The following is a 25,887-nucleotide window of genomic DNA, read 5'->3' as shown; positions in this document are numbered from 1 at the left end:
AGACATTCAATGGAATAAATTTAGAACCCAGATCTGGTTCCAAGACTAAATACATAGTTTTTTGGATCATTTTTTATATTCTTAAAGAATATAAAAAAAGATATCTGCTTCTTTGAAATTGGAATTCATGGCTATGTTCCACTTTTTAAAGGTGCCCTACCACACATTTTCTAAAATGAGTACAGTAGCTGTGGAGAGCATCTAATCTGCATGGAACCCATTCTCACCTGTGGTGTTTTAGGGACGACTGATTCTTTAGTCATCTGAGCAAAGACTTCTTTTTAAGAATGGCCCACAGTGAACTGCCACATTTATAGGTACGCACACTGCTGCTTGAATGGCCAGAATTCCCCATGCCTTGTTGAACTTCCTTTTTTCTCTACAGTCTCTACCAATATCACAGTCACCCAGTGGCATAAGAATTGACTAAGCCTGTAGTTAGTTGTCAGACTCATTTGGAGGGCTTGTTGAAGTGCAGCTTACAGGGCCCCACACCCAGTGTTTCTTATTCAGCAGGGGCAGAGAATTTGTCTGTCTAACAAGGCCTCAGGTGATGCCACTAATATTGGTCTAAGGCCCAGGCTCAGAGCCTCAGAACTCAGAACCCATGACTCTTGTGTGCTGTTTGCAGCAGCACATTTACTGTGAGAATTCCAGTAAAAGAAGGAGTATAATACAGACTTTTCTGGGGGGTTGTGGGGAGACAAGGTCTCTGTCACCCAGGCTGGAGTGCAGTGGTGGAATCACGGCTCACAGCGGCCTTGACCTCCTGGGCCCAGGTGATTCTCCTGTCTCAGTCTCCCAAATACTTGGCACTGTAGGCATGCACTACCACGCCAGGCTAATTTTTGTGTTTTTTTTGAGAGATGGGGTTTCACCATGTTGCTCAGGCTAGTCTGGAACTCCTGGGCTCGAGTGACCCGCCTGCTTTGCCCTCCCTAAGTGCTGGGAACTAGGCAGGAGCCAGAAGACCAAAGCAGGCCTGAAGACAGAAATCGTTAACCAAGCATGGTTTGTCTTTTGGGTCTGTGTCGGGGCTGGATTCCTTCAGGAAGTTACCTTTTCATCTCCTATGGGCTGTGCTTATTCCTTCGTTATTTGGATTGTGATAAGAATGACAGAGGGTTCAGTTGCTGTCACGACCATGCTTGCTGCATCACCAGTGTGCTCCATGCAAGCATGGGAGCCCTGAGGACTTACCTCTGAGCCCACACCTTCTCCTTAAGGAGCTTGTTTACTCCAGGCTTTCTAGGCTACACAGCAGCAGACTTCCCAGGGAGGCATTAGAGACCTTGAAGGGGAGCATGGTGAATAAGGGAAGTGGCTTAATAATTCACAGCAGTTATATTTTCTAGAAATAGATCAGGAAGGCACAACATAAAAACTTCTTTAAAAAATTGTGAAATATAAAACAGGAAACTAGACAAAGCTTTTTGTTTTTAGATTTTCTTTAAAGATAGTTAAGATTTGATGAATTTATTTATTTATTTTTTTGAGACACAGTCTTGCTGTGGTGCAATCTTGGCTCACTGCAACCTCTGCTTCCTGGGTTCAAGCAATTCTCCTGCCTCAGCCTCCCGAGTAGCTGGGACTACAGGCATATGCCACAACGCCCAGCTAATTTTTGTATTTTTAGTAGAGACGGGGTTTCACCATGTTGGCAAGGATGGTCTCGATCTCTTGACCTTGTGATCCGCCCGCCTTGGCCTCCCAAAGTGCTGGGATTATAGGTGTGAGCCACCATGCCTGGCCGAATTTAATATTTTAACTAATAGTGTCCTTCTAAATTGAATTCTGATCCTAATTGTAGTACTTATATTTATTGTATTATCTTAATGAGTATATAAATACCACTGTGGGTTCTACTTAATTTCTCTAGTATTTTTAGTTCACAAATCTCTGTAGTAGTATTATCCATATATTCACAGTATGACCAAAACAAAAGATTCTAAAAGCCAGTCATGGTAGTACGTGCCTATAATCTTAGCTACTCAGGAAGCCAAGGTGGGAGAATCCCTTGAGCCTAGGAGTTTGAGATTACAATGAACTATGATTATACCATTGCACTCCAGCCTGGGCAACAGAGTGAGACCCCATCTCTTTAAAAAAAAAAAAAAAGGTTCTGTGATATTGATGTGTTTAAAAAAAAAATTGACCTGTGAAAGGCACATGAACTGCTTTTTACAATCTCAAACTTTTGTAAACAATACTTCTGTATTACATTGGTTAATGTACCAAGTATTGGTACATTAGTCAATACTTTAATGAACCATTCTGTTTCATTAAAACAAACTATCGGCCGGGTGCTTTCTTTCACACCTGTAATCCCAGCACTTTGGGAGGCCAAGGAGGGCAGATCACGAGGTCAAGAGATTGAGACTATCCTGGCCATCATGGGAAATCCCGTCTCTACTAAAAATACAAAAATTAGCTGGGCGTTGTGGCAGGCGCCTATAGTCCCAGCTACTCGGGAGGCTGAGGCAGGAGAATCGCTTGAACCTGAGAGGTGGAGGTTGCCGTGAGCCAAGATCACACCACTTCACTCCAGCCTGGGCAACAGCATGAGACTCTGTCTCAAAAAAAAAAACAACCCAAAAACAACTATCATTTACAATGATTTCCTTGTGTTATATTCTAAAAGTGGAGATAAGAAACTGTATAGTTCTCCTTAGATAAGGTCAGATTGCTCTCCAGAAAGATGGTATCATTTACAACACTGCCAGCAATGTAGTGAATGTGCCTGCTTATCACAGTCCCTCCATCAGGGAGTTCTCTCTCTCTCTCTCTCGGTTTTTTTTTTTTTTTTCCTTCTTCCTTTGAGACAATGTCTGGCTCTGTCATCCAGGCTGGAGTACAGTGGCACAATATTGACTCACTGCAACTTCTGCCTCCCAGGCTCAAACCATTCTCCCACCTCACCCTCCCAAGTAGCCAAGTAGCTGGAACTACAGGCGTGCCCACCATGGCCAGCTAATTTTTGTGTATTTTGTAGATACAGGGTTTTGCCATATTGGCCAGGCTGGTCTGAACTGGGATTATAGATAGGAGCCATGGTGCCTGGCCTCATTTTAAAAAATATAGTGAAATCCATTATTTTATCCTTATTAGTTTAGCGGAGGTTTAAAATTTCCTTGTCTTTTGTTATTAGTGACATGGAACATTGTTTGTGTTTTATTTTTATTTTTATTTTTTTGAGACAGAGTCTCACTCTGTCACCCAGGCTGGAGTGTAGTGGTGCCATCTTGGCTCACTGCAACCTCTGCCTCCCAGGTCCAAGCAATTCTCGTGCCTCAGCCACCCAAGTAGCTGAGATTACAGGCACGTGCCACCATGTCCAGCTAATTTTTGTATTTTTAGTAGAGACGGGGTTTCACCATGTTGGCCAGGGTGGTCTTGAACTCCTGGCCTCTAGTGATCTGCCCGCCTCAGCCTCTCAAAGTGCTGGTATTACAGGCATGAGCCACTGTGCCTGGCCTTTATTTTTAATGAATTAATCATTTTGCATTTGGTATTCATTATGTCTTTTGGGGTGATACTTTTTATTACATTTTTCACAGGTTTTAATATTCTGTTACCTTTATATATTTGTTTTAAAAATACATATGTGAACCTATTTATCTCTGATTTTGTTTCTTAAATGGTCAAAATTTAATTTCTATTAATGTATTTTTTCATTTTCATTTTTTAAATTTACCTGGAATTTATTCTTCTCTGAAGTGTAGCTCTAAGTACTAGTATTTACTATCTAGTTGTTGAAATAGCATTTAATTTGTTTCCTCATTGTTACTGGAATTTCCCCTTTGCTTTGTCATTTTAAGCTCTTTTTAAAGAGTTTTTTTTTTTTTTTGTAATCAGTATTCTTCCAACCAATTACATTTCTTCTAAATCACAATCTATATAGCTTTGGAGGCTGTATATATATATAGCTTTTGGAGGCTGCTTTATATTATAGCAGTGCTTCCTTCTAATCTTTTCTTTCTTTTTAAAATATTCTTTGGTATTCATACTTTAGAGATAAATGTCTACTGTTGTTGACTTAAGACGTTTTATAAAGTACTCAGCTCAATTTAATTGGGATTACTATATATATAGTACATATATTACTATATATATACTATATAGTATATATATTACTATATATATACTATATAGTATATATATTAATATATATACTATATAGTATATATATTACTATATATATACTATATAGTATATATATTACTATATATATACTATATAGTATATATATTACTATATATATACTATATAGTATATATATTACTATATAGTATATTCTGATTATCTATATATACTACTTAAGTATTTTCTTTATTTAGAGACAAATATTATCTGATAGGAAATTGTGATAATTAGGATATTCAACTTGATTCATGAAACAAAATTTGTGAACCCCCTAATTTGCTGAATTCTGATTGCTGAATAGATGTAAAAAAAAAGAAAAAAACTTGAATGCATGCCATTGAAAAGATGACATTCTTTATTGCATTAAATGGAAAAAATAAATTTATTTAAAATACAAGTAAAATTATAAGATATAATAAAATTTGCATATTTTCTGAAATAATTATAATAGAAGTTCAAAACTGTGTCCGAACTCGAATCAAATGAATATTTCTTTGAGCGGTTTTCAGGTCAGTATCTAAAACTATAACTCCCAAGGTTTTGTTTTGTTCTTTGGATAGGGATGGACTGCTATTGATGAATCCTTTCAGAATTTGGTCAAAGCTGCAGGCTGCTTTTGTTAGAAACAGCATTTATGTACATTCATTCACAGAACTTTGCTTAGAAGGAGCAGAGACCCCTTTTAGGCCATTTGTGTGCCCCTGGTTATGAACTTTCGTTCTGGGGTCTCCCGTTAACAGCAAATGCTTTTTTTGTTTCTTGTGTTTAGGGTCTGACATACCTGAAGTGATGCTGGATTTCATTGACTGGCTGACCCACCAAGAGTTTGGCAGAAAGTGTGTGGTCAGTATCAGAGACATCCTGTCCTGGGTTAACTTCATGAACAAAATGGGGGAGGAAGCTGCTTTGAAAAGGCCAGAGATCATCTCCACTGTGACATCTTTTGTCCATGCTGCATGCCTGGTGTACATAGATGGAATAGGTTCAGGTATGTTGTCTGGTAGCTGGTGGGGACAAGGGGCTCGTATAGAGGGGCATAGGAAAAGGAGCAAGCCCAGGCCTCTGACCCAGCTATTTTACTGAATCACTTCTCAGAACATTTCTAAAACTCAGAATGGCTTTCCTTTTGTTTGTACTCTTTGAAAGGTGATTGGCACACAGGATACACTGCAACTTCTCAAAGCTGGTAGACCAGGTACTTAACAAACATGAAGTGGTGATTATGAGTAGAGTAAAGACTGCTGAAATGTCTTTGCTTCTGAAGCACTGGCTTTTTTTTTTTTTTTAAATTAAGTTCTGGGATACATGTGTTAGGAATAATGCTTAAAATTGTAAAGAAATTGAACACTTAAACAAAGGGTTTTTAGCAAAGCAATTTTATTTTTGTGCAGAGGGGTGTTTTTTTGGCCAGTTGCCATGAGAGTACACTTGAACAAAGGGCACGAGAGCCTTTATTTTTGATGCAAGTTTTGTTTTTGTATTTTTCTTTTATTGGCCGGGGTTGGGTTGTATAATTTAAACTCATTTTGGTTGGCTAGACATTTGAATTTTTTTAGATAAGGTGGGCATGTAAAAGAAAGTGGAGAGGAAGGGGGAGGGGTGTTTGTAATGAGTTAGAAAGTTAGTTTTTTTTTTTTAAATAAGGAAAGGAATGTGAGCTGGTATTGATAACGCCTGGTATTGTGGCATGCCTGGGCATTTAACAAAGGAAAAAAGGAGAAAAAGGAAAAGGTGGGGGGGGGGTACTATGAATTAAAGAATAAAAGATTGATCAGATTATTTGAAGAGAAACCGAATATGCGGGTTTGTTACATAAGTATACATGTGCCATGGTGGTTTGCCGCACCCATCAACCCGTCATCTAGGTTTTAAGCTCCTCATGCATTAGGTATTTGTCCTAATGCTCTCCCTCCCCTTGCCCCCCATCCCCTGACAGGCCCCAGTATGTGATGTTCCCCTCCCTGTGTCCATGTGTTCTCATTGTTCAACTCCCACTTATGAGTGAGAACATGTGGTGTTTGGTTTTCTGTTCCTGTGTTAGTTTGCTGAGGATGATGGTTTCCAGCCTCATCCATGACCCTGCAAAGAACATGCACTTATTTTTTATGGCTGCATAGTATTCCATGCTGTATATGTGCCACATTTTCTTTATCCAGTCTATCATTGATGGACATTCGGGTTGGTTCCAGGTCTTTGCTAGTGTGAATAGAAGCACTGGCCAATGTTTAACATGAGTAGTAATTTTTTGATAATGGGCCTGAATATTTTAAGTTTATTTTAATGTTATAAAAATCACTGGTTTTTCAGCCATGAAGATTTGAAATATAAATAAAAATGGTTACTAGTGCCATATTAGGTACTGTATGTAGGCTGATTTATCATTGAGTGACTAGAGTGCTTTACTGAATGATCTGCTGCTTAATCGATAATCCATAGATTGTGGGGGATGCGTGTTGGACTTCTTTCTTAGGACTGCTTACACTAGAAATCACATTTAGGCTGCAGTTTTGCTGAGGCCTCTTTTTTCCGGGAACCTGTGCTAGAGCTCCTGCTTAATGGTGGTGAAGCTTGGTGTTGTACTGTTGCTTCATGGACTGATCCTCTGTCTTTTAGGGGTAACTTCCTCTGGGTTTGGTACAGCCCTTTTGGCACGAAAAGAATGTCTGAAATTTCTAATCAAGAGGCTTGCCAAGATAGTACGACTTACAGAATATCAGAAAAATGAGTTGAAGATTTATGACAGAATGAAGGCCAAAGAATTCACTGGAATAGATAACCTTTGGGGAATTCATCCATTTTTTATACCAAGGGGTAAGAATGATTTTTAAAAAATGAATTTTCCTTTTCTATAGATCATAGATACTTGGCTTTTATTGTGACTTAGTTTTAATGTGTAATACTCATGATTATATTTGCACTAACTGAGTTAGATTCTGACTTGAGAATAACCATAATTGTGTGAATGGTTGAAAATACCTGACTGGCATGTGAAAATAGAGGGAAATAGAGACTTCAATCTATAAATAGATTGTCTTATACAGTGCTTATTTTTTTATTAGTTGGTTCCCACATTAGGAACTTTCCTATAGTAAAGCTCTAAACTCTACTAATGTTCACAATAAACTTTTAAGTGGCTTGCCAAGACCTGTTTAGCCTATAATGTATCTTAACTATACAACCTCACCATCTTTTACAGAAACAGGTTTTGTGAACCCTTGAAGGCTGGTAATGTGTCATTCCTGATCCGGTCCCTGGCATCTGACATTTAGGCCTCACAGTCATAGGCACTCAGAAAATTTCTGATGGATGAGTGAATGATTAAATGGGAAATGCAGTAGTCTAGGAGATAGTGGGTTTGTGTTCTAATTCTTTCTCTCTTTCTATCTAACTAGATTGTCTCTACCAAGTATTTAAATGAGGCAGTTAGATTAGCTACTTCTAAGGTGCTTCTACTTTTTCAGGATGTTGTTTCTGTAGCAGAGTCATCTGTTTCTTGTCCCTCCGCCCTCTCTATGTTAATGATTGATGAATGCCTGAAGTATATGGAGTTGCAGTGGCAATTACTGGGGTTTCAGTGGTGAACATAACCAGTCCAGGTTCCATTGCCCTTGCCCCTGTCCTCAGAGCTCCATCTCTCCTTAGCAATATTCTCTCTTCATCCCTGATGGGCTGTATAATCTAACCATCAAATCCCTTCTCTGAGCCACCATCATAGGACTCAGTGCTCCTGTGTAGGAGATATATGCTAGTGGCCTAGAACTGGGGTGGTCCTTGCTTCTGCTACCAAGGGTGAGGTAATAAATGTTTTCCTAGCCTCACTCCCTTCAAACTGGTGTACAAAAAAAAAAAAGAAAAAACGAAAACAAAACAGAAACTTCTTCCAAGAGACAGTGGCACAAATGTTAAATATTACAAGACTGTTATTAGTCCTGCATATCAGTTAACTTACAGGTTAAGGACACAGTGTGAATTGTTTTGGTGGCCAAAAACATTGGGTGAAGTTGATTATGTGGAACCGTGTGGCCCATATGCCTAGCTTACACTTGGTTTTTAGGAAAGTAACTATGAAGGTAAATTGTACAAGTACATACAGTGATTCAGGGTGTAGGTTGTGAAAGGACAGGTGTGTGTTTGCATGTACATGTATATGTATAGGAGATGGAGAGATCTGTGTAGTAGGCACTGTTGAAGAAAACATGCTATTGGATATTCCTTTAAAGCATTTTATGGATCTAAAAGTGGGGAAATATTGAAATAGGGATTGAACATTTTCACTGCAAATGGTATTTCACTAACTGATAACCCATGTGGTAGATTTTTAAAATCTTGAGTTGATGCATACATGTGATTTGGTGATGTCCCGCTTATACATGACTTTACTTTTCTCCACTTAAGGACCTGTCCTACACAGGAATAATATTGCAGACTATGCACTCAGTGCAGGGACCACTGCTATGAATGCACAGAGGCTCTTAAGAGCTACCAAACTGAAGAAGCCCATTCTCCTGGAGGGTTCCCCTGGTGTTGGCAAGACAAGTTTGGTGGGAGCATTAGCAAAGGCTTCAGGAAATACCCTTGTTAGAATCAACTTATCAGAGCAAACGGTAAGCTCGGTCATCCTACAGCTGATGGAGATAGCTATAGATAGTAATGTCTGTGTCAATTTATAGTTGCCTAATCAGAAATGATTACATTATCAGTATCCTCAAATTTTTCTTTTCTTTTCTTTTTTTTGTTTTTTTGAGACAGAGTCTCGTTCTGTTGCCCAGGCTGGAGTGCAGTGGGGTGCAATTCTCCTGCCTCAGTCTCCCTAATCGCTGGGATTACAGGTGCCCGCCACCACACCTAGCTAATTTTTGTATTATTAGTAGAGACAGGGTTTCACCATGTTGGCCAGGCTGGTCTCAAACTCCTTATGTCAAGTGATCCACCTGCCTTGGCCTCCCAAAGTGTTGGGATTACAGGCGTAAGCCATGGCGCCTGGCCTGTATCCTCAGATATTTCATATAATAATAAAGCCCACAGCAACATGACCTTCCAAACTAAATCTTCTTTGGATTTGTTAATTGCTGACACCTATAATATTAATTCTCTCTGGATGCTTTACTCTAATTCTCTTTCGAGAGAGAATTGTCCACTTTGGTATTTATTGTAATATAACCCCAGTTAATTTTTTGCTTAAATTTTTTTTTAAAAAGTAGTAGAAATAAAATGACTTTTAACAATCTAAGGAAAATATGGTACAGATGACAAATTGAATGAGAATCCTTTGGAATAGGATTTTGTTTTCTTTTTTTTTTTAAGCCTGTCAATTAAATTCCAAGTACAGCCAATGTTGAGAACTGTTAATCTAGAGCACCAGCTCAAATTGATTGATATGTGGAAGATGTTGGGAAAGTTCTTGGGGGCATGTTTGGGCTCCTGGTAAAGAGAGCTGGGATTGGTTAGTTCTATCTTGGGTGTAGGAAGGAAGAGTAGTGGTGCCAGCCCCAAGTATTTATCATTTCAGATTTAGGGTGTTAGAATCCAGTTGATTTTTAAAGTAATAATGGCTTTTTTCCATTTCTTCCCTTTTCAAAGGACATCACAGACCTGTTTGGAGCAGATCTACCTGTTGAAGGTGGCAAGGGAGGAGAGTTTGCCTGGCGTGATGGCCCCTTACTGGCAGCTTTGAAGGCAGGCCATTGGGTGGTGTTGGATGAGGTGAGGGGCCTGTTTGTCATGCCCAAGACGGTGATCATGTGTGTGAGGAGCAGTCATCCTTTCACAGCTCCATTTCACAATCCATTTCTCAGTGGAAGATCCCGCTGATGACTTTTCTCTAATGAAAAGATCCTCTGTAGTTTTCTTTAAGAATGAGGAAGGTCACTTGGCAGAATACACTAAAAGAGGCCCTTGTACATAAAACCTACAAACTCTCCCACTGTTTAAAGTTATCCTTCAGAGGAAAACTGCATCGTCACTAGTTTAGTCTCTGACAGGCTTGCCGTTTTTGCATTTATTTTAGAGGCATTTTATAAATAGCGTCAACCGCTTCATGTTTTATGAGTGCACCGGAGAGACTAAGGAAAGACATACAAAATGACCTACCGAAATGAGGAAACGATCCGTTATGTGTGCATATGGGGTAAATTATTCATCAGAAGAAAGAGCAGAGTATGAGACATGATAAATACTGAATCTCTGACAACTAGAGATATGGAGCTGGGTCAGTTTGGGGTGTACAATATTCAGGAAAAGGCTAGAAATATTTGTGGAGCTGAAATGATTAGAGTGATGTACGTGTCACAGGTGAGACTTTGGACACAGGCTGCAACAGGTCCCCCAGGTTCAGACTCCTGGGTCTGATCATCAGAGAGGGTGCTGTGGGACTCCTGTCTGCTGAGCTGCTTTCTGCCTTTTATTCTTGGGATAACAAGGAGAGGGAATTTTTTTCCATTTTTCAGATTTTTTTTTTGAACAAGATGTCTGATAGAATATATATTAGCCAGGAAAAGAGAAAGCCTAGTTTTAAAGCTGAAGGCTAGTGACCATACTTAGTATTTAGTGGAATTGCATATTTAGTGGAATTGCATTCAGGGACGACAAGACATTCTAGATTTATAAACACATTTAAGAGCGGCCTTCTGTTTGGGAATATACAGAAGTGTTTGTGCTTTGTGGTGCTTGTGTAAACATGACACTTGAAATTCTAATGTAGTGTGCTCTGATTTTTGCCTGTTTGCATTTTATTAACTTGTATTTTCCCAATCTCCTTTTTCTATGTTACCAACAAACCACACATGCTTCACATCCCTGAGCTCTGAACTACTCATCTGAAGACCTACATTCAGCTCTTTTCATCCTGGCACAAGAGCCCCTTGTAATTGTTCTTATTTACAAAATTGGTGGAAATCAGCTGTATTAACTCACTTTATATCCTGACTTTGAAACCCGTTGGAGATTTTGTTCAGTGTTTGAGATGGGAAAGTATTTAAAGAGTTAGCAAACCTTATCTATTCTCTACAATTAGTGTTACATGTCTTTTTCTTTTTCTTTTCTTTTTTTTTTCTATTTTTCTTTTTTTTTTTAGGCAGAGTCTCAGTCTGCCGCCCAGGCTGGAGTGCAGTGGTGGGTTCTTGGCTCATTGTAACCTCCTCCTCCCAGATTCAACTGAATCGTGAATCTCCTGCCTCAGCCACCTGAGTAGCTGGGATTACAGGCATGCACCACAATGTCTAAGTTTTGTATTTTTAGTAGAGACAAGGTTTCGCTATGTTGGCCCGCCTGGTCTTGAACTCCTGGCCTCAAGTGATCCACCTGCCTCGGCCTTCCAAAGTGTTGGGATTACAGGCGTGAGCCACCACTCCTGGCTAATTTGTGTTACACATCTTAAAAACTCAGATTGTGAAAATGAAATAACTGTGTATTGGCAAGTTTTTCTGCAAGTTATTACTTACAGAGCAGGTTAATATAGGTTATATATAATGGATACAGTTTAACTTTTGAGAAGATTCTTAACTTTAAAATTTAATTTGAGCATTTATTCAGTTTAAAGATTATTAATATATGTGTGTATATAGACGTGTGTGTGTGTGTGTGTATAAAATGCCAGACAAAATCTCTAACATACATGGGAAATAAAGAATAATAGAATTGGACCAGGTACAGTGGCTCATGCCTGTAATTCTAACATTGGGAAGCTAAGGTTGGAGAATTACTTGAGCCCAGGAGTTTGAGACCATCGTGGACAACATAACAAGACCTTGGCTCTACCAAAAAAAAAAAAAAAGAATTAGCTGGATGTGGTGGTGCACACCTGTGGTCACAGCTACGCAGCAGGCTGAGATGGGAGGATCCCTTGAGCCCTGGAGGTAGAGGTTGCAGTGAGCTGTGATTGTGCCACTGCACTGCAGCCTGAGTGAGAGAGTGAAACCCTGTCTCAAAAACAAAAGAATAATAGAATGAAGACAAACCAACCATAACTCAGCCAAAAATACAGAAGGTTATCAATATTGTTTGAAATTCCCTTTCTGAAGATAACTCTAGCTTTATTTGCTGCATATTATTCCCCTGCTTTTTGTTGCAGTTGTATAATATATTTGAGACAAATGTATGTACTTTCTTCTTTAAATAGCTTAACCTGGCTTCTCAGTCTGTATTGGAAGGACTCAATGCTTGTTTTGACCACCGAGGAGAAATCTATGTGCCTGAGTTAGGAATGAGCTTTCAAGTGCAGCATGAAAAGACGAAGATTTTTGGGTGTCAGAATCCCTTTAGACAAGGAGGTGGGAGGAAAGGCTTGCCCAGGTCTTTCCTTAACAGATTCACTCAGGTAAGATTTGCTGTTGCCATAGAGACCAAAGATAGACTCGGAGGGGATAAGACTACTATTATGAAGCCTTTAAGGATGTTCACTATGAGAATTAGAGAGGATCAGCTTAACGATCCTCTTTCTTGTCCTTATATGATCAATATTAATGTGACTGATTCCCATCATTGCTTCTGTCCTTCATCTTTTGCCCCGGAAGACTAGATGTGTTATCAGCTGGAAGAAAGTAAGGTCCCCAGCCTTTTCAGGATTCTGTGACTGCACTCTGGGATGAAGTCCAATCTTGGACCTTTTCAATTGTCCCTCTGATCTGTTGAAATATATAAGAAACATTTTTATTGAAAATAATGCATTTTAACTAAAGAAAAGAAAGAACAGAAAACTACTATGAAGAATAAAAATCCACTATTCCCCAGTCAGTCATTATTAACATTTTGGTATCTTATGCCTTTATTCTTACTTGCAGAGGGATACCTGTGTATGTGTATGCTTACTTGTTTTAACATCAGTTTTTCAGAGTTTGGCCAATCCAGAGGTTTGGAAATGTCTCTAGATTTCTTTAGTGTCACTGTCTCTTATGATTAAGAATTGGCTGAGTATCTTTTAAGAATGTTTTATTGGCTGGGCATGGTGGATCATGCCTGTAATCCCAGCACTTTGGGAGGCCAAGGCAGGTGAATCACCTGAGGTCAGGAGTTCGAGACCAGTCTGGCCAATATGGCGAAACCCCGTCTCTATTAAAAATACAAAAATTAGCTGGGTGTGGTGGCAGGTGCCTGTAATCCCAGCTACTGAGGAGGCTGAGGCAGCAGAATCTCTTGAACCCGGGAGGCGGAGGTTGCAGTGAGCTGAGATCGCGCCATTGTACTCCAGCCTTGGCAACAGAATGAGACTCCATCTTAAAAAAGGAAGAATGTTTTATTGAGAAAACTTTCAAACATATGGAAAAATTGGATGACTTTTATAGTGAATACTCGTATCTACCACCCAGATTTAAAAGCATTTTACATTATACATAGGAAATTTTTAATTACATGCATCTTTTTTTTTTTTTTTTTTGAGATGGAATCTTGCTCTGTCGCCCAGGCTGGAGTGCAGTGGCGTGATCTTGGCTCACTGCAATCTCCTCCTCCTGGGAGCAAGCAATTCTCCTGCCTCAGCCTCCTGAGTAGCTGAGACTACAGGCGCATGCCACTATGCCCAGCTAATTTTTGTATTTTTAGTGAAGACAGGGTTTCGTCATGCTGGTCAGGATGGTCTTGATCTCTTGACCTCATGATCCACCTGCCTTGGCCTCCCAAAGTGCTGGGATTACAGGTGTGAGCCACCGCACTGGGCCTCTTTTTTCTTTAAATCACTAGAATAGACCTTAAAAACAAAACCTCTACTCAGCTGTATTTAGAAGATTCTATGATTCTTTATTCTCAGAACACAAAAAAAGAAATTTCTATAACTGAAAATTATATTTCTCATGTATTGTTACTTGGTATTAAAGATTTTGCATAATAAGACATGGTAGTCATTTCTAGTGTTTGGTAAAGAGAAACAAAGGCATTTCTTCATGTTATTTTTGGATTTCTAGGTCTTCGTTGATCCCCTTACAGTAATTGACATGGAGTTCATTGCCAGTACTTTGTTTCCAGCCATTGAGAAAAATATTGTTAAGAAAATGGTTGCTTTCAATAACCAAGTAAGTACCTACACGTATTGGTTTCTTTTTTTTTCTGGCTGTATTTGAACCAGCATTTTTTCAACATAGAGTTCTACCAAATTATCAGGATCTCTAACTAAAAAAAATTACTTTGAATTCTACAGATTTCTAGTGGAAGGGACACTATGTAGTGGAGGCTTCCAGTAATTCATTTCTGTATTGTGACTACCAGTGTTAATGCTTAGAGGATAAGCCAGGCATTTGGAAGTCTTGAGAAAGAGGCTCTGAATCAAGCCTGTTAATTTTTGTTTCAGATTATATATGCTTTTGTAGTACATTCCTAGTACTTAATGCAGTGCCTAGTAGTAAGCAGGGCATGTTTCCCAATCAGGATGTTTTCTTTCTAGATTGATCATGAAGTGACTGTTGAGAAGAAATGGGGGCAAAAAGGAGGACCCTGGGAATTCAACCTCCGGGACCTTTTCCGCTGGTGTCAGTTGATGCTGGTTGACCAGTCCCCTGGGTGTTATGATCCTGGTCAGCATGTGTTTTTGGTCTATGGTGAAAGAATGAGAACCGAAGAGGACAAAAAAAAGGTGAGTTTCACACTTGGTATTTGTATTTCTTTCCATCTGAAAGTTGATTTCCTGTGGGTGAGAAAGGACATACACTAATTGCAAGCCTTTTTTTTTTTTTTTTTTTTGAGACTGGGTTTCACTCTTGTTGCCCAGGCTGGAGTGCAATGGCATAATCTTGGCTTGCTGCAACTTCACCTCCCAGGTTCAAGTGATTCTCCTGCCTTAGCCTCCCAAGTAGCTGGGATTACAGGCATGAGCCACCAGTTCCGGCTAATTTTTTGTATTTAGTAGAAACGGGGTTTCACCATATTGGTCAGGCAGATCTCTACTCCTGAATTCAGATGATCCACCTGTCTCAGCCTCCCAAAGTGCTGGGATTACAGGCGTGAGCCACCACGCCCGGCTAGCAAGCCTGTTAAAGCTGCTTCAAAATTTAAAAGTTAAAAGAACAGACTAAACGTTCTCCTACCTTGGGGTCTCACAATATAGAGTAGCTTGCTTTAGAGGACATAATTTGCTTATCTATCCAAATCCCCATGATCACATACCTTAAAGCAGTATTGCCCTCCAGTAGTAAAGAACTAAGTCTTCACCATCTTTACAGGCACCAAGGTGAGAAGCAGGAGGAGGCAGACAGGTGATACTCCGTAGAAGAGGAAGTTTTTCTGTTTTGTTTTGTTTTTAAATAAATGTCAAATTACAAAGCATTTTGTCTAGAAAGTATAATCGTATAAAGAGAGAATATTCTGTGTTTAAGTGAAAATAAAAATACCTGTTTGTAAAACTAGAATTCCCACTGTAAGGAATTGTAATAACGTGTGCATTTTAGTTTGTGGTATTTAAAATCCTGTCTCGCTGAATGCTCACAATAGCTATAGGCAGGAGGTGCTGTCATGGCATCTTACAGGTGAAGATCCAAGGCTTAAAGTTATGGAGTGTCACAGGTAGCAGAGCCAGCTTTCCAGTTTAGGCCCTCTCCAGTTTGTCTGCTGTTTCCTTCTAGTAAACTTCACTGTTTGAAAATAAATGAATAGATACATAGATGCATGCACTAGAAGCAGTAACCTCCTTGTTGAAATGTGAAGATGTGGCTGGCCCATAGCACATGTGACTTTCACAGCCCTTTCATTCTGCTACCCATTCTGTTTGTTCTTATTTTTTTTCTTTTTTTGGATTGCAAAAATTTATTAAAATTGGAGACATTGTTTTAATCTTCTTGTGCCATGAGACTCCATCAGGCGGTCTACAAAGACCATTGGGAGGCTGAGGATCACTTGAGCCCAGAAGTTTGAGGCTGTAGTAAGCTTCAAAGGCCGCTGCACTCCAGCTTGGGTGAGGCAAGACCCTTTCAAGCAGTAAGCTGCATGCTTGCTTGTTGTGGTCATTAAAAACCCTAGTTTAGGATAACAGGTCTGCCTGCATTTCTTCAAGCATGAATTCTGAGTTCTTTGCTTCTTTAAAACTTGCTCCACACAGGGTAGTCAAGCCAACTCTCCATACCTTTAAAAGGTATGACAGGAACTGTCTTCATGTCCTTACCCAAGCAAGCCATCCACGGATAAAAACGTTACCAGGAGCAGAACCATTAAGCTGGTCCAGACAAGTTGGACTCCACCATTTCAACTTCAGCTTTCTGTCTAATGCCTGTGTGCCAATGGCTTGAGTTAGGCTTGCTCTTTAGGACCTGGGAAGAAACAATTCAGTAGCTATTCTCATCCCTCCTTTGGGACAGAACTGTCCATAAGGTGCTATCCAGAGCCACACTGCATCTGCACCCAGCACCATACCTCACAGGAGTCGACTCCTACCTCGAAAAGCTGTTCTTATTTTTTTTGAGGCAGGGTCTGACTTTGTTGCCTAGGCTGGAATGCAGTGGCACAATGCCGGCTTAATGTAGCCTTGACCTCCTGGGCTCAAGGGATCCTCCCACCCCAGCCCACTGATAAGCTGGGACTATAGGCACATGCCACCAAGGCATGGCTAATTTGTTTTTACTTTTAATAGAGATGTGGTCTTGCCGTGTTGTCCAGGCTGGTCTTGTACTCCTGGGCTCAAGCAATCTTCCTGCCTCAGTCTCCCAAAGTGCTGTGATTACAAGTGGAGTGAGCCACTGTGCCCGGCCACCCAGAGCTTCTTTAGTGTGGTATTCAGAATTTAATTACACACTAACTCATTTATCATACGTAGGTGACTTTCAATCATTTGATTAGGAGAAAGTCTTAGTAGTTTTTAACAGCTTTATTGATACATAATTCACATAATCAGCTAGTATTTTAATTTCTTCATCCACTTATAGTATATTAATTATGACCAAAACACATGCCAATTGTTGAATGATTGATTAGTCAGGTGCTGGGTCATTGTGGTATATGGAAGTTTTCCATCACTCTTCCAATTCAAGGTTATTGTAATGGACCTTATAGGTGTTTTCTAGCGGGGGAGACAAGGTCAAGAAAAATAATGTTATAGAAGGATAAAGTCTGTAAAAGCTAGAAGAGTCCAGTTGAATGGAATTTTGATTTTATAAAGCTAAACCGAAGAGCTAGATTGGGAATTTTTTTTTTTTTTTTTTGAGATGGAGTCTTGCTCTGTCGCCCAGGCTGGAGTACAGTGGTGTGATCTTGGCTCAACTGCAACCTGGGTTCAAGTGATTCTCCTGGCTCAGCCTCCCGAGTAGCAATATTTGTAATTTTAACCCTCTGGTAGAACATCAGGGGTTGGAGATTATATACTTTAGTGTGGAACATGAGGTCATGTATCACCTGGACTCATAGGTAGGTGACAGGAACACTTTCCTATGCTGCTTTTAGTCTCACAGTCCAATGTTTGACACTGATTATGATTTTATCTATATTATTTTTATTTTTTAACTTCATTGTAGTATTCAATTATATAAGTATTGCTGCTTTTTAGAAATACTATTTTGTATACTTTATTTATTTTTTTTCTGGCTTTAATTTTCCCTACTTCTGTGGGCTAAATTAATGTTTTTTATATACCTCTATCCACCCCCCACCATTACTCTTAGATTTTTTAGAGATCCAAAATAAAAGAGAGTCAACAGAACATTTTCTAATAGCATTACTGCTAATGAAAGGATAAAAATGTAAATAATTGGTTAGAGGAATAAATTTGGTTTTCATATCTACATAAATGTTTGGAGGGATAACATGTTTTTTGGAGGCTGACTGGCTTAGATTTAAAATCGGTCACCAACCATGGGCAAATTCTATAACTCTTGTGAGTGCTGTTGTCTATATAAAATGGACATGGTAACTATTTTGCATGGGTATAAAGATCAGAAATAATCTACCAAAGTACTTAATACAGTGTTTGGTACATAGGAGGTGGTTAATGAATGGTCATTTTTCTTTATAATCTTCGTATTACTGTTCTATCCTCTTTTTAGGTAGTATCTTCAATGATGAAAGCAAACAACTCTTTTTTGTCTCTAGATTTCAATACTACAGTGTCCATGGCTTCAATTTAATTTATGGTGCATTGTTACTGGAATCTCAGTTTGGAATATGACTGCTATGTTCTCAATCTCAAATTTACTTTCATTCCAAAGAATTAAATAAATGCAGTCAATCCTTTTTATAAGAGAAAATTCAAAAGGATAAGGGAATTGTGGCCAGTGTTTTTAGAATAGTGACTCTTATCACTGTGCTTGTTTTCTAGAAAGTTTGCCTAAGAATTAGGTGGAGTGATTTGTGTTTTTATTGCATTATCTTCTTCCTTTAGGTCATTGCTGTATTCAAGGATGTGTTTGGTTCAAATTCCAACCCATACATGGGAACCAGACTATTTCGTATCACTCCCTATGATGTTCAGGTAAGGAGACTAGGATAATCCTCTATCCTTTGGCATTTTTTAATGGTTTCTTCTGCTCCCACTACCAGGCACGCTTATGGAAATCTCACTGGCATGTCTTTTCAGTTGGGCTACTCAGTCCTTTCCCGTGGGAGCTGTGTTCCTCACCCGTCCCGCCATCCCCTGTTGCTCCTGCACCAGTCATTCCAACCCCTGGAGTCAATCATGAAGTGTGTGCAGATGAGCTGGATGGTCATCCTGGTCGGGCCAGCCTCTGTGGGCAAGACCAGCCTGGTCCAGCTTCTGGCACACCTTACTGGCCACACATTAAAGATCATGGCTATGAACAGTGCAATGGATACTACTGAGCTGCTGGGTGGATTTGAGCAGGTAACCAGTCTGCCTTCATATTTTCTGGCAAAGCATAATAAACCCCGTGGTCTGACTGAGAGTCTTCTGAGTTGGTGATGAGTACAGATAACAGTATTCTCTGACCCTATGATGAGTTCATGTCCTCTGGAAATTACAGGTTGATCTTATACGACCTTGGAGGCGGCTGCTAGAGAAGGTGGAGGGAACTGTAAGGGCACTGTTAAGGGATAGCCTCCTTATCAGTGCTGATGATGCAGAAGTAGTGCTGCGAGCCTGGAGTCATTTTCTTCTGACATATAAGCCTAAGTGTCTTGGAGAAGGTGGTAAAGCTATCACGATGGAGATTGTCAACAAACTAGAAGCAGTGTTATTGCTTATGCAGCGACTCAACAATAAAATCAACTCATACTGCAAGGCAGGTATGTATATTTGGATCTCTGTATCAGGAACTTACCATTGCTTATATTGTGTCCATTTACACGTAATAGATTTACAAATGTTTTGTATTAACTTAGTAATTATTAACAATCAGAACTTGTGGGAAAGTTTGACCTAGAAAGTAAAATGAAGCTGAGGTAAAGTATTCAGAATAGTTGATCCTGAAAAATCAAATAGGAAAAAAATTGGTTACGTTGCTTTATGGTTTATTTTGTGTGTAATCACCTATAATGATAAAACAGCATGTAAAACTTTTATTATTATTGGCTATTTTTTTACTCAATAATTTCTCAGGAAATTGAGCATTTTTAAACTGAAGAATAGGAGTCTGAATTCATAGGATGTGTTTATTCATTTGTGTGGAGATGGAGGAAATATATCATCCTGTATGCCATCCAATTAACATGGAAACTTCTCTCATTTTGTGGTGCCACTTTCAGAGTGGTGGTGAGCATGCTGTTAGGGAGGATTCAACCTAAAGGCCCACAGGCTGGGTCTGTCACTATGCTTGTCATTCTTTATTTCCAAAGCCTGCTTGTAACTGATTGCAAAGTGTTGATTCCTTATGGCCGAAGAAATCAGACATCCCACTTCTTGGCCAGCAAACATTTTATCTGTGGCGGTGGGCCACTCATTTACTTTCTTCATTGTTGATTTGATCTGTCATTTCTCACTTTAAGCCTGCCATTTGAACTTGAAATCCTTTACTCATTCACTCTAATTATAAAAGATATCCGATGCAGTCATGTGTCATATATTTTTAAATGGGTATTGTAAAACTCACCATTGAGTTATGAATTTCTATTATAAACACTATACTGAATATATGTACTTTTAATCACCGTGACAACACTGCATTATAGGAAGGATTATCTACATCTAATAGATGAGGATGTGAATATTCAAAGAGACAAAATTACTTGCCTACAGTTTTACAGTTAGCAAGTGGTTGGGCTATGGTATGTTAAGTCTAAACCTCGTTACTCCCTCATCTTTAGAAGTAGAAATCCAATGTGTATTACCTTGTGATATGAAAAATGGTCATAGAACAGTTTCCAACCAAAAAGATCAACTGAAAAATTTCGAGGGAAGGGCTATATAAACTATAAAGCATTTGGCAAGTAATTACCAGTTATTACTATATTACTATAATCATATGATATGCTCATTATAAAGGAAGCCCAGTTTGCACTGTGTGAAGTTATAGCACTTTCATTTAGTATAAATGCACTGATAGGTGGGAAACATCCTCCTTCTGCCGTTTGAGAAACCTTAATACAGAAAAATCATGTGCCACCTCTATCACCCTAGAGTCAACCCTGAGTAGCTATTCATACAGAGAGCCATTAAAACGTATTTTCTGTCTTAAACTTAACTTTCCTATCTGTGTTTAAACAGAAGCAAAACATTCTTCTATTTATTCTTTTATGAAATCTTAAAAACCTTGGCTAGAACTATCAAGCTTCCTTTTCATAAACTTAATTCTCTGTTTGAAGTTAAGTGCTGTGGATGGTGATTCTTCCCTGTGACATTTCAGAGTTTGCCAAACTTGTTGAAGAGTTCCGAAGCTTTGGTGTGAAGCTTACGCAGTTGGCCAGTGGCCATAGCCATGGCACATTTGAATGGGTTGACAGCATGTTGGTTCAGGCCCTGAAGTCTGGAGACTGGCTTCTGATGGACAATGTTAACTTCTGCAAGTAAGAACCTTATGCCTAATCAGTGGTCCAACTTGAAATTTGGGATATGCTTGTCAAAGTAGAAACCCAGATAGAAGTGCTGGTATTTTGAAGCTACTATTTTTCTTAATTAAGCAAGCATCCTCAGCCATATTCTGTAGACTTCTCCCTGTGGTGAACAGTGGTAATTTGTCATCAGACAGTTATAAGATTTCAGCTCTGTATGATAATTTTCAGCCAAAGCAAAGGCTAACAAAATTGGATTATTTTTCCTGGCAATGTCCTTTGAGTTAGGCCTTTTAATTTAATATCAGAAGTCTTCCTTTTGTTAGGGTTTCTTCAGTGCAGTTTTTTCTAATGCAGGGTCTGACACAGGGCAGGCATTTATTAAATGGCCATCAGTGATGCAGCAATTCAACCATGTATCATTCTTGATCTTGCAGTAAGGTAAAGGACAAGTGTGAAACTATTGTACATATACAGTTAACATAGAAGCTACTACAAGTTAGATGATGACTATTTCTTCACGGAGCATTTATCTGAATGTTACAAATTGAAATCCAGCCGCCTTAAATGGATTTGATAATGTTGAGGGATGGGGGGCAGGAAAGGAAAAAGTGAAAAGGTTATAGTGCAAGGAACTTATCATTTTCTTTAATTTCATTTATTCAAAAATATCTTGTGTATTTACTGTGTATAAGGCCCTGGGCTATGTGCCTAGGGAAGCGAGAAGGAAAATCAATGGGGAATCTACTTTTGAAAGAGATCACTGTTGTATCTGGGTGAATGATTGTGCCGAAAGGAAATGTGAGTCAAAAGCATTTGGAGCCCCGTGCATGGAAGGAAAGAAGAGTCAATGCAGCATGTCAGCCTATCCACCATCTGAATTCTGTCTCTGCAGCCCATCAGTGTTGGATCGTTTGAATGCTTTGCTTGAACCCGGAGGTGTCCTCACTATTAGTGAGAGAGGAATGATAGATGGATCCACTCCCACGATAACACCAAATCCCAATTTCAGGTATTTATATCTCTTACATTTCTGCCTCAGAATCTGACAGCCTCAGTAGCAGAGGTAGACGTTCAGTAGGACTTCCTTATATATTTTATTTATAAACTGAATCATGGAGAAGTTCACCCATTTATTAATTCACTTAACAAATACCTACTGAGGCTTTACTATTTGCCAGGCATTGCTGGGCTCTGGAAACACAGCATAAACAAGAGGGGCAAGGTCCTTGCCTTGCATTGGTGACGAAGGTGGGAAGCAGAGATACCAGTCAACGATCCTTTTGCAGTAATTTAGGCAACACATCACAGTGGCTTAGATGAGGGTGGTCAGATGGGTTGGTTTGCTGATGGACATGTGGGTTGAGAAAAAGAAGAATCAAGGATGACACCTATGTTTTTGGCTTGAGTAACTGGGTAAATGGGGTTGCCATTCATTGAGAAAGGGAAGACTGGTAAAGGAGCAGGTTTAATGTGGGGAGGGTCTACCGGGAATCAGCTGTTTACTTTCAGACATACATCAGAGGTGTAAGAGAACTAGATGGAGATGTTGATGGGCATTCAATATATGAATCCAGTTGTTTCAGGAGACTACACTTGCTTCCTGTTCTGCTGTCTGTAGGTGAGTTAGAATAATGAATTAGTACAGCCTACTCTGGGGAATATCTGAAGGTTAAATTTTTAAAGTTCTCAGCACTAAAGGTACACTGGATATATCATACACAGTTCCTTAGGAAAGTAGGTTTAGAGAAAATCTTTTGCTATATTGATGCATGCTAGAAGTAAAAGATCCTTGGTGTGAATTCTGTGACAATGAGCCACATAGGATTTGCCCTCACTGACTGATGCTGAGCTACACCTTTGGTTGCACTGGGATTTAAAATCATTTTTTTCTTTGAATTGCTATTTTTCTAGACTTTTCCTCTCGATGGATCCTGTTCATGGAGATATATCCCGAGCTATGAGGAATCGTGGACTTGAAATCTACATTTCAGGGGAAGGGGATGCAAGCACCCCAGACAACCTGGATTTGAAAGTTCTGCTGCACAGCCTTGGATTGGTGGGGAACAGTGTATGTGACATCCTCTTGGCTTTACACACAGAGACCCGGAGCACTGTTGTAGGTGAGGTGCTTGACTTTTGGGCCTTTGCAGAGTTTTAGTCTTCAAGAAATTTATGTCATTCCATTGGACTGCTCATCAAAGATTTCGTACATTTAGTGTATATAGAAATTATCGGGAAAGCTTGTTAAAAATGTGGATTTCCAGACACCCCAACAGATTGGGTTCAGCAGGGCAGGGCAAGGCACAGGAATCAGTATCTGAAAGACGCTTCTTATGTCATTCTGATGCAAGTAAGCAGAGGCTAACCCTTGAGTAATTCCACTTTACGCACTGAGGTTTATGAAGTTTGCCCATCATTTCTCCAGGGTCATCAACAGCCTCTTGAAGTTGGAATAAAGAGGAAACTTTGAGTTGTTTAAAGCAGACAGGTGTTACTTTTTCTAAACTTTCAATTACACAAAAAGGAACAAGATAATAAATGAAGTATTGCTTGTTGGATAACTACTCTGTGTTAGGTACCATGCAGATTGTTTATTTAATCTTTTTTTTTTTTTCTTTTTTTTTTGAGACGGAGTCTCACTCTGTCGCCCAGGCTGGACTGCAGTGGCGTGATCTTGGCTCACTGCAAGCTCCGCCTCCCAGGTTCATGCCATTCTTCTGCCTCAGCCTCTCTGAGTAGCTGGGACTACAGGCACCCGCCACCACGCCCGGCTAATTTTTTTTTGTATTTTTACCACGGGGTTTCACTGTGGTCTCAATCTCCTGACCTCGTGATCTGCCCACCTAGGCCTCCCAAAGTGCTGGGATTACAAGCGTGAGCCACCATGCCCAGCTGTTTATTTAATCTTTACATTAGTTCTGCAAGGCATATGTTTTCATTTTTCAGATAAGACTCAGAGAGTTTGAGTAATTTATCAGTTAATAATAACAGCTGGAATTTGCAAATAGGCCTGTTGGATTTCAAATCCCATGGTCTTTTATGAGGTTACACTCAACTTGCCACCTTCAGTGTGTGTCAGCATTAGATTAAGGATATATGTGACCAGACTTTATCACATCTATAAATGAGTCCCCCATAATAAACTACAGACAGCCATAGAGAAACAGGGGAGATAGGAATACAAAGGTTCCTACAGGTCCTTTGTGCCCTTGGAGGACTCTAGAGTCTACCTGGAATGTTTTGTAAAGTAAGTATTTGGGTGGGGCTGACAGGAAGGAGGTTTGATGGGAGGGCAGAATTTATCCATTTTCATTGGAGATTTTAAAGACTCTATTGTTTATAGATGGCAATTTTTTTTTAATAGGTTCTCCAACATCTTCTGTATCAACTCTAATCCAGACAGCCATACTAATTGTCCAGTACCTGCAGCGAGGGCTGAGTTTAGACAGAGCCTTTTCTGAAGCATGCTGGGAAGTATATGTCTGTTGCCAGCATTCACCAGCAAACCGGAAGGTACTATGAAGTATTGCAGAATGTTTCTAAGTTGTAATACCCTACATTCTTGAGTACGAGGAAATTATTTTTAAAGGTGGCAACCCAGTGACCTAAGAGAGTTGACCACTGCAGTTTGCTCTAATAGAGATCTGGTATCCAGGTACTTTTCTGGAAAATAGCTTGAATGTAAATATTCCTTTTTTTTTTTTTTTTAAACTTACATGTCATCAGGAAAAGTAGAATTTGACTTGTGTTTTTCATTGAAGAGTGTATTAAAAGTTGTTGTGAGGTGGTTGCATGGACTATTATTACTTTGCTGGTTTTTGGGGAATATCACTTTTATGTTGGTACCACTGTATTGTGGTTTTGTCTCCTACCAGCTTGTACAGGCTTTACTGGAGAAACATGTTTCTTCTTTGCGAGCACATGAAACCTGGGGAGACTCCATTCTTGGCATGGGACTGTGGCCAGATTCTGTGCCCTCAGCTCTCTTTGCTACTGAAGATTCACACCTGTCTACAGTCCGAAGAGATGGACAGATCTTAGCATATTGTCTCAACAGGATGAGCATGAAAACCAGCAGCTGGACAAGGTCAGTGGAGCCTTCAGCTTGTGTCTCTGGTTTCTTGGCTGGTTTTTATTTTTGCTGGAAATGGTCAGGACACAATATATTTAACTGGAGCATTCTGTGGCCATTTATTATGTAGCTGTCATAGTTTTATTGTTCATTGTGATATTGCTCCCTATTGATTATTTATTAGGTATGTTTTAACTTTCTTCCTCTGTGGGAGACTCTCCTTTTCTCTCTTACCTTTGATCCAATATTTGTGAAAGAGGTTTTCTCAGTTATTTGGAATGTGAAATAAAAGGTTATTCTAGTACTGAGTTTGTTCATTCAAATGAATTTCAGGAGTCAGCCTTTTACCTTGCAAGACTTAGAGAAAATTATGCAGTCCCCCAGCCCTGAGAACCTGAAATTCAATGCAGTCGAAGTGAATACTTACTGGATCGATGAACCAGATGTTTTGGTCATGGCTGTTAAATTGCTCATAGAAAGAGCAACCAATCAGGATTGGATGCTCAGAGTTAAATGGCTTTATCATTTAGCCAAGAATATACCGCAGGGGCTTGGTGAGTAGAACAGCTTAATTTGTCCACTGATGTGATTTATATACACTTATGCTATTTAAGTGCCTCAGCAGCTGTGTTAATCTGTGACTACACTGTTAAAATTACAGTTGGGAGGTCTCCTAGGAAGAAATTTGTGGTCTAGCATTACTGTTAAGGAGCAAGTCTGCCTGTAGATGTGTCACAAGATTTTTGTTTCCATGTTATCCTTAGCATTTCAGGATATAGTCACCTTCCTAACAAATTCAAAAGGAAAGCATACTGTATTATTTT

The 25,887-nt window shown here is 39.5% G+C and overlaps 1 protein-coding gene across 1 annotated transcript in view; it reads left to right on the top strand.

Moving 5' to 3' along the window:
- Positions 1 to 25,887, top strand: part of MDN1 (midasin AAA ATPase 1) — a 189,299-nt gene that overhangs the window by 93,663 nt on the left and 69,749 nt on the right. Inside the window, exons 36-51 of the mRNA XM_003822877.6 lie at positions 4,913 to 5,131; positions 6,757 to 6,954; positions 8,539 to 8,747; positions 9,724 to 9,846; positions 12,260 to 12,457; positions 14,037 to 14,144; positions 14,513 to 14,701; positions 18,428 to 18,517; positions 18,623 to 18,886; positions 19,026 to 19,287; positions 20,844 to 21,003; positions 21,884 to 22,000; positions 22,903 to 23,111; positions 24,356 to 24,504; positions 24,867 to 25,078; positions 25,397 to 25,617. Coding sequence (XP_003822925.4) covers positions 4,913 to 5,131; positions 6,757 to 6,954; positions 8,539 to 8,747; positions 9,724 to 9,846; positions 12,260 to 12,457; positions 14,037 to 14,144; positions 14,513 to 14,701; positions 18,428 to 18,517; positions 18,623 to 18,886; positions 19,026 to 19,287; positions 20,844 to 21,003; positions 21,884 to 22,000; positions 22,903 to 23,111; positions 24,356 to 24,504; positions 24,867 to 25,078; positions 25,397 to 25,617 — 2,928 coding nt within the window. The remainder of the gene's footprint in view (positions 1 to 4,912; positions 5,132 to 6,756; positions 6,955 to 8,538; positions 8,748 to 9,723; positions 9,847 to 12,259; positions 12,458 to 14,036; positions 14,145 to 14,512; positions 14,702 to 18,427; positions 18,518 to 18,622; positions 18,887 to 19,025; positions 19,288 to 20,843; positions 21,004 to 21,883; positions 22,001 to 22,902; positions 23,112 to 24,355; positions 24,505 to 24,866; positions 25,079 to 25,396; positions 25,618 to 25,887) is intronic.

Source organism: Pan paniscus, chromosome 5 (assembly GCF_029289425.2).
Source record: "Pan paniscus chromosome 5, NHGRI_mPanPan1-v2.0_pri, whole genome shotgun sequence".
NCBI lineage: Eukaryota > Metazoa > Chordata > Mammalia > Primates > Hominidae > Pan > Pan paniscus.
The sequence above is the reverse complement of the archived record's forward strand: the minus strand, read 5'-3'. Positions and strand labels throughout refer to the sequence as shown.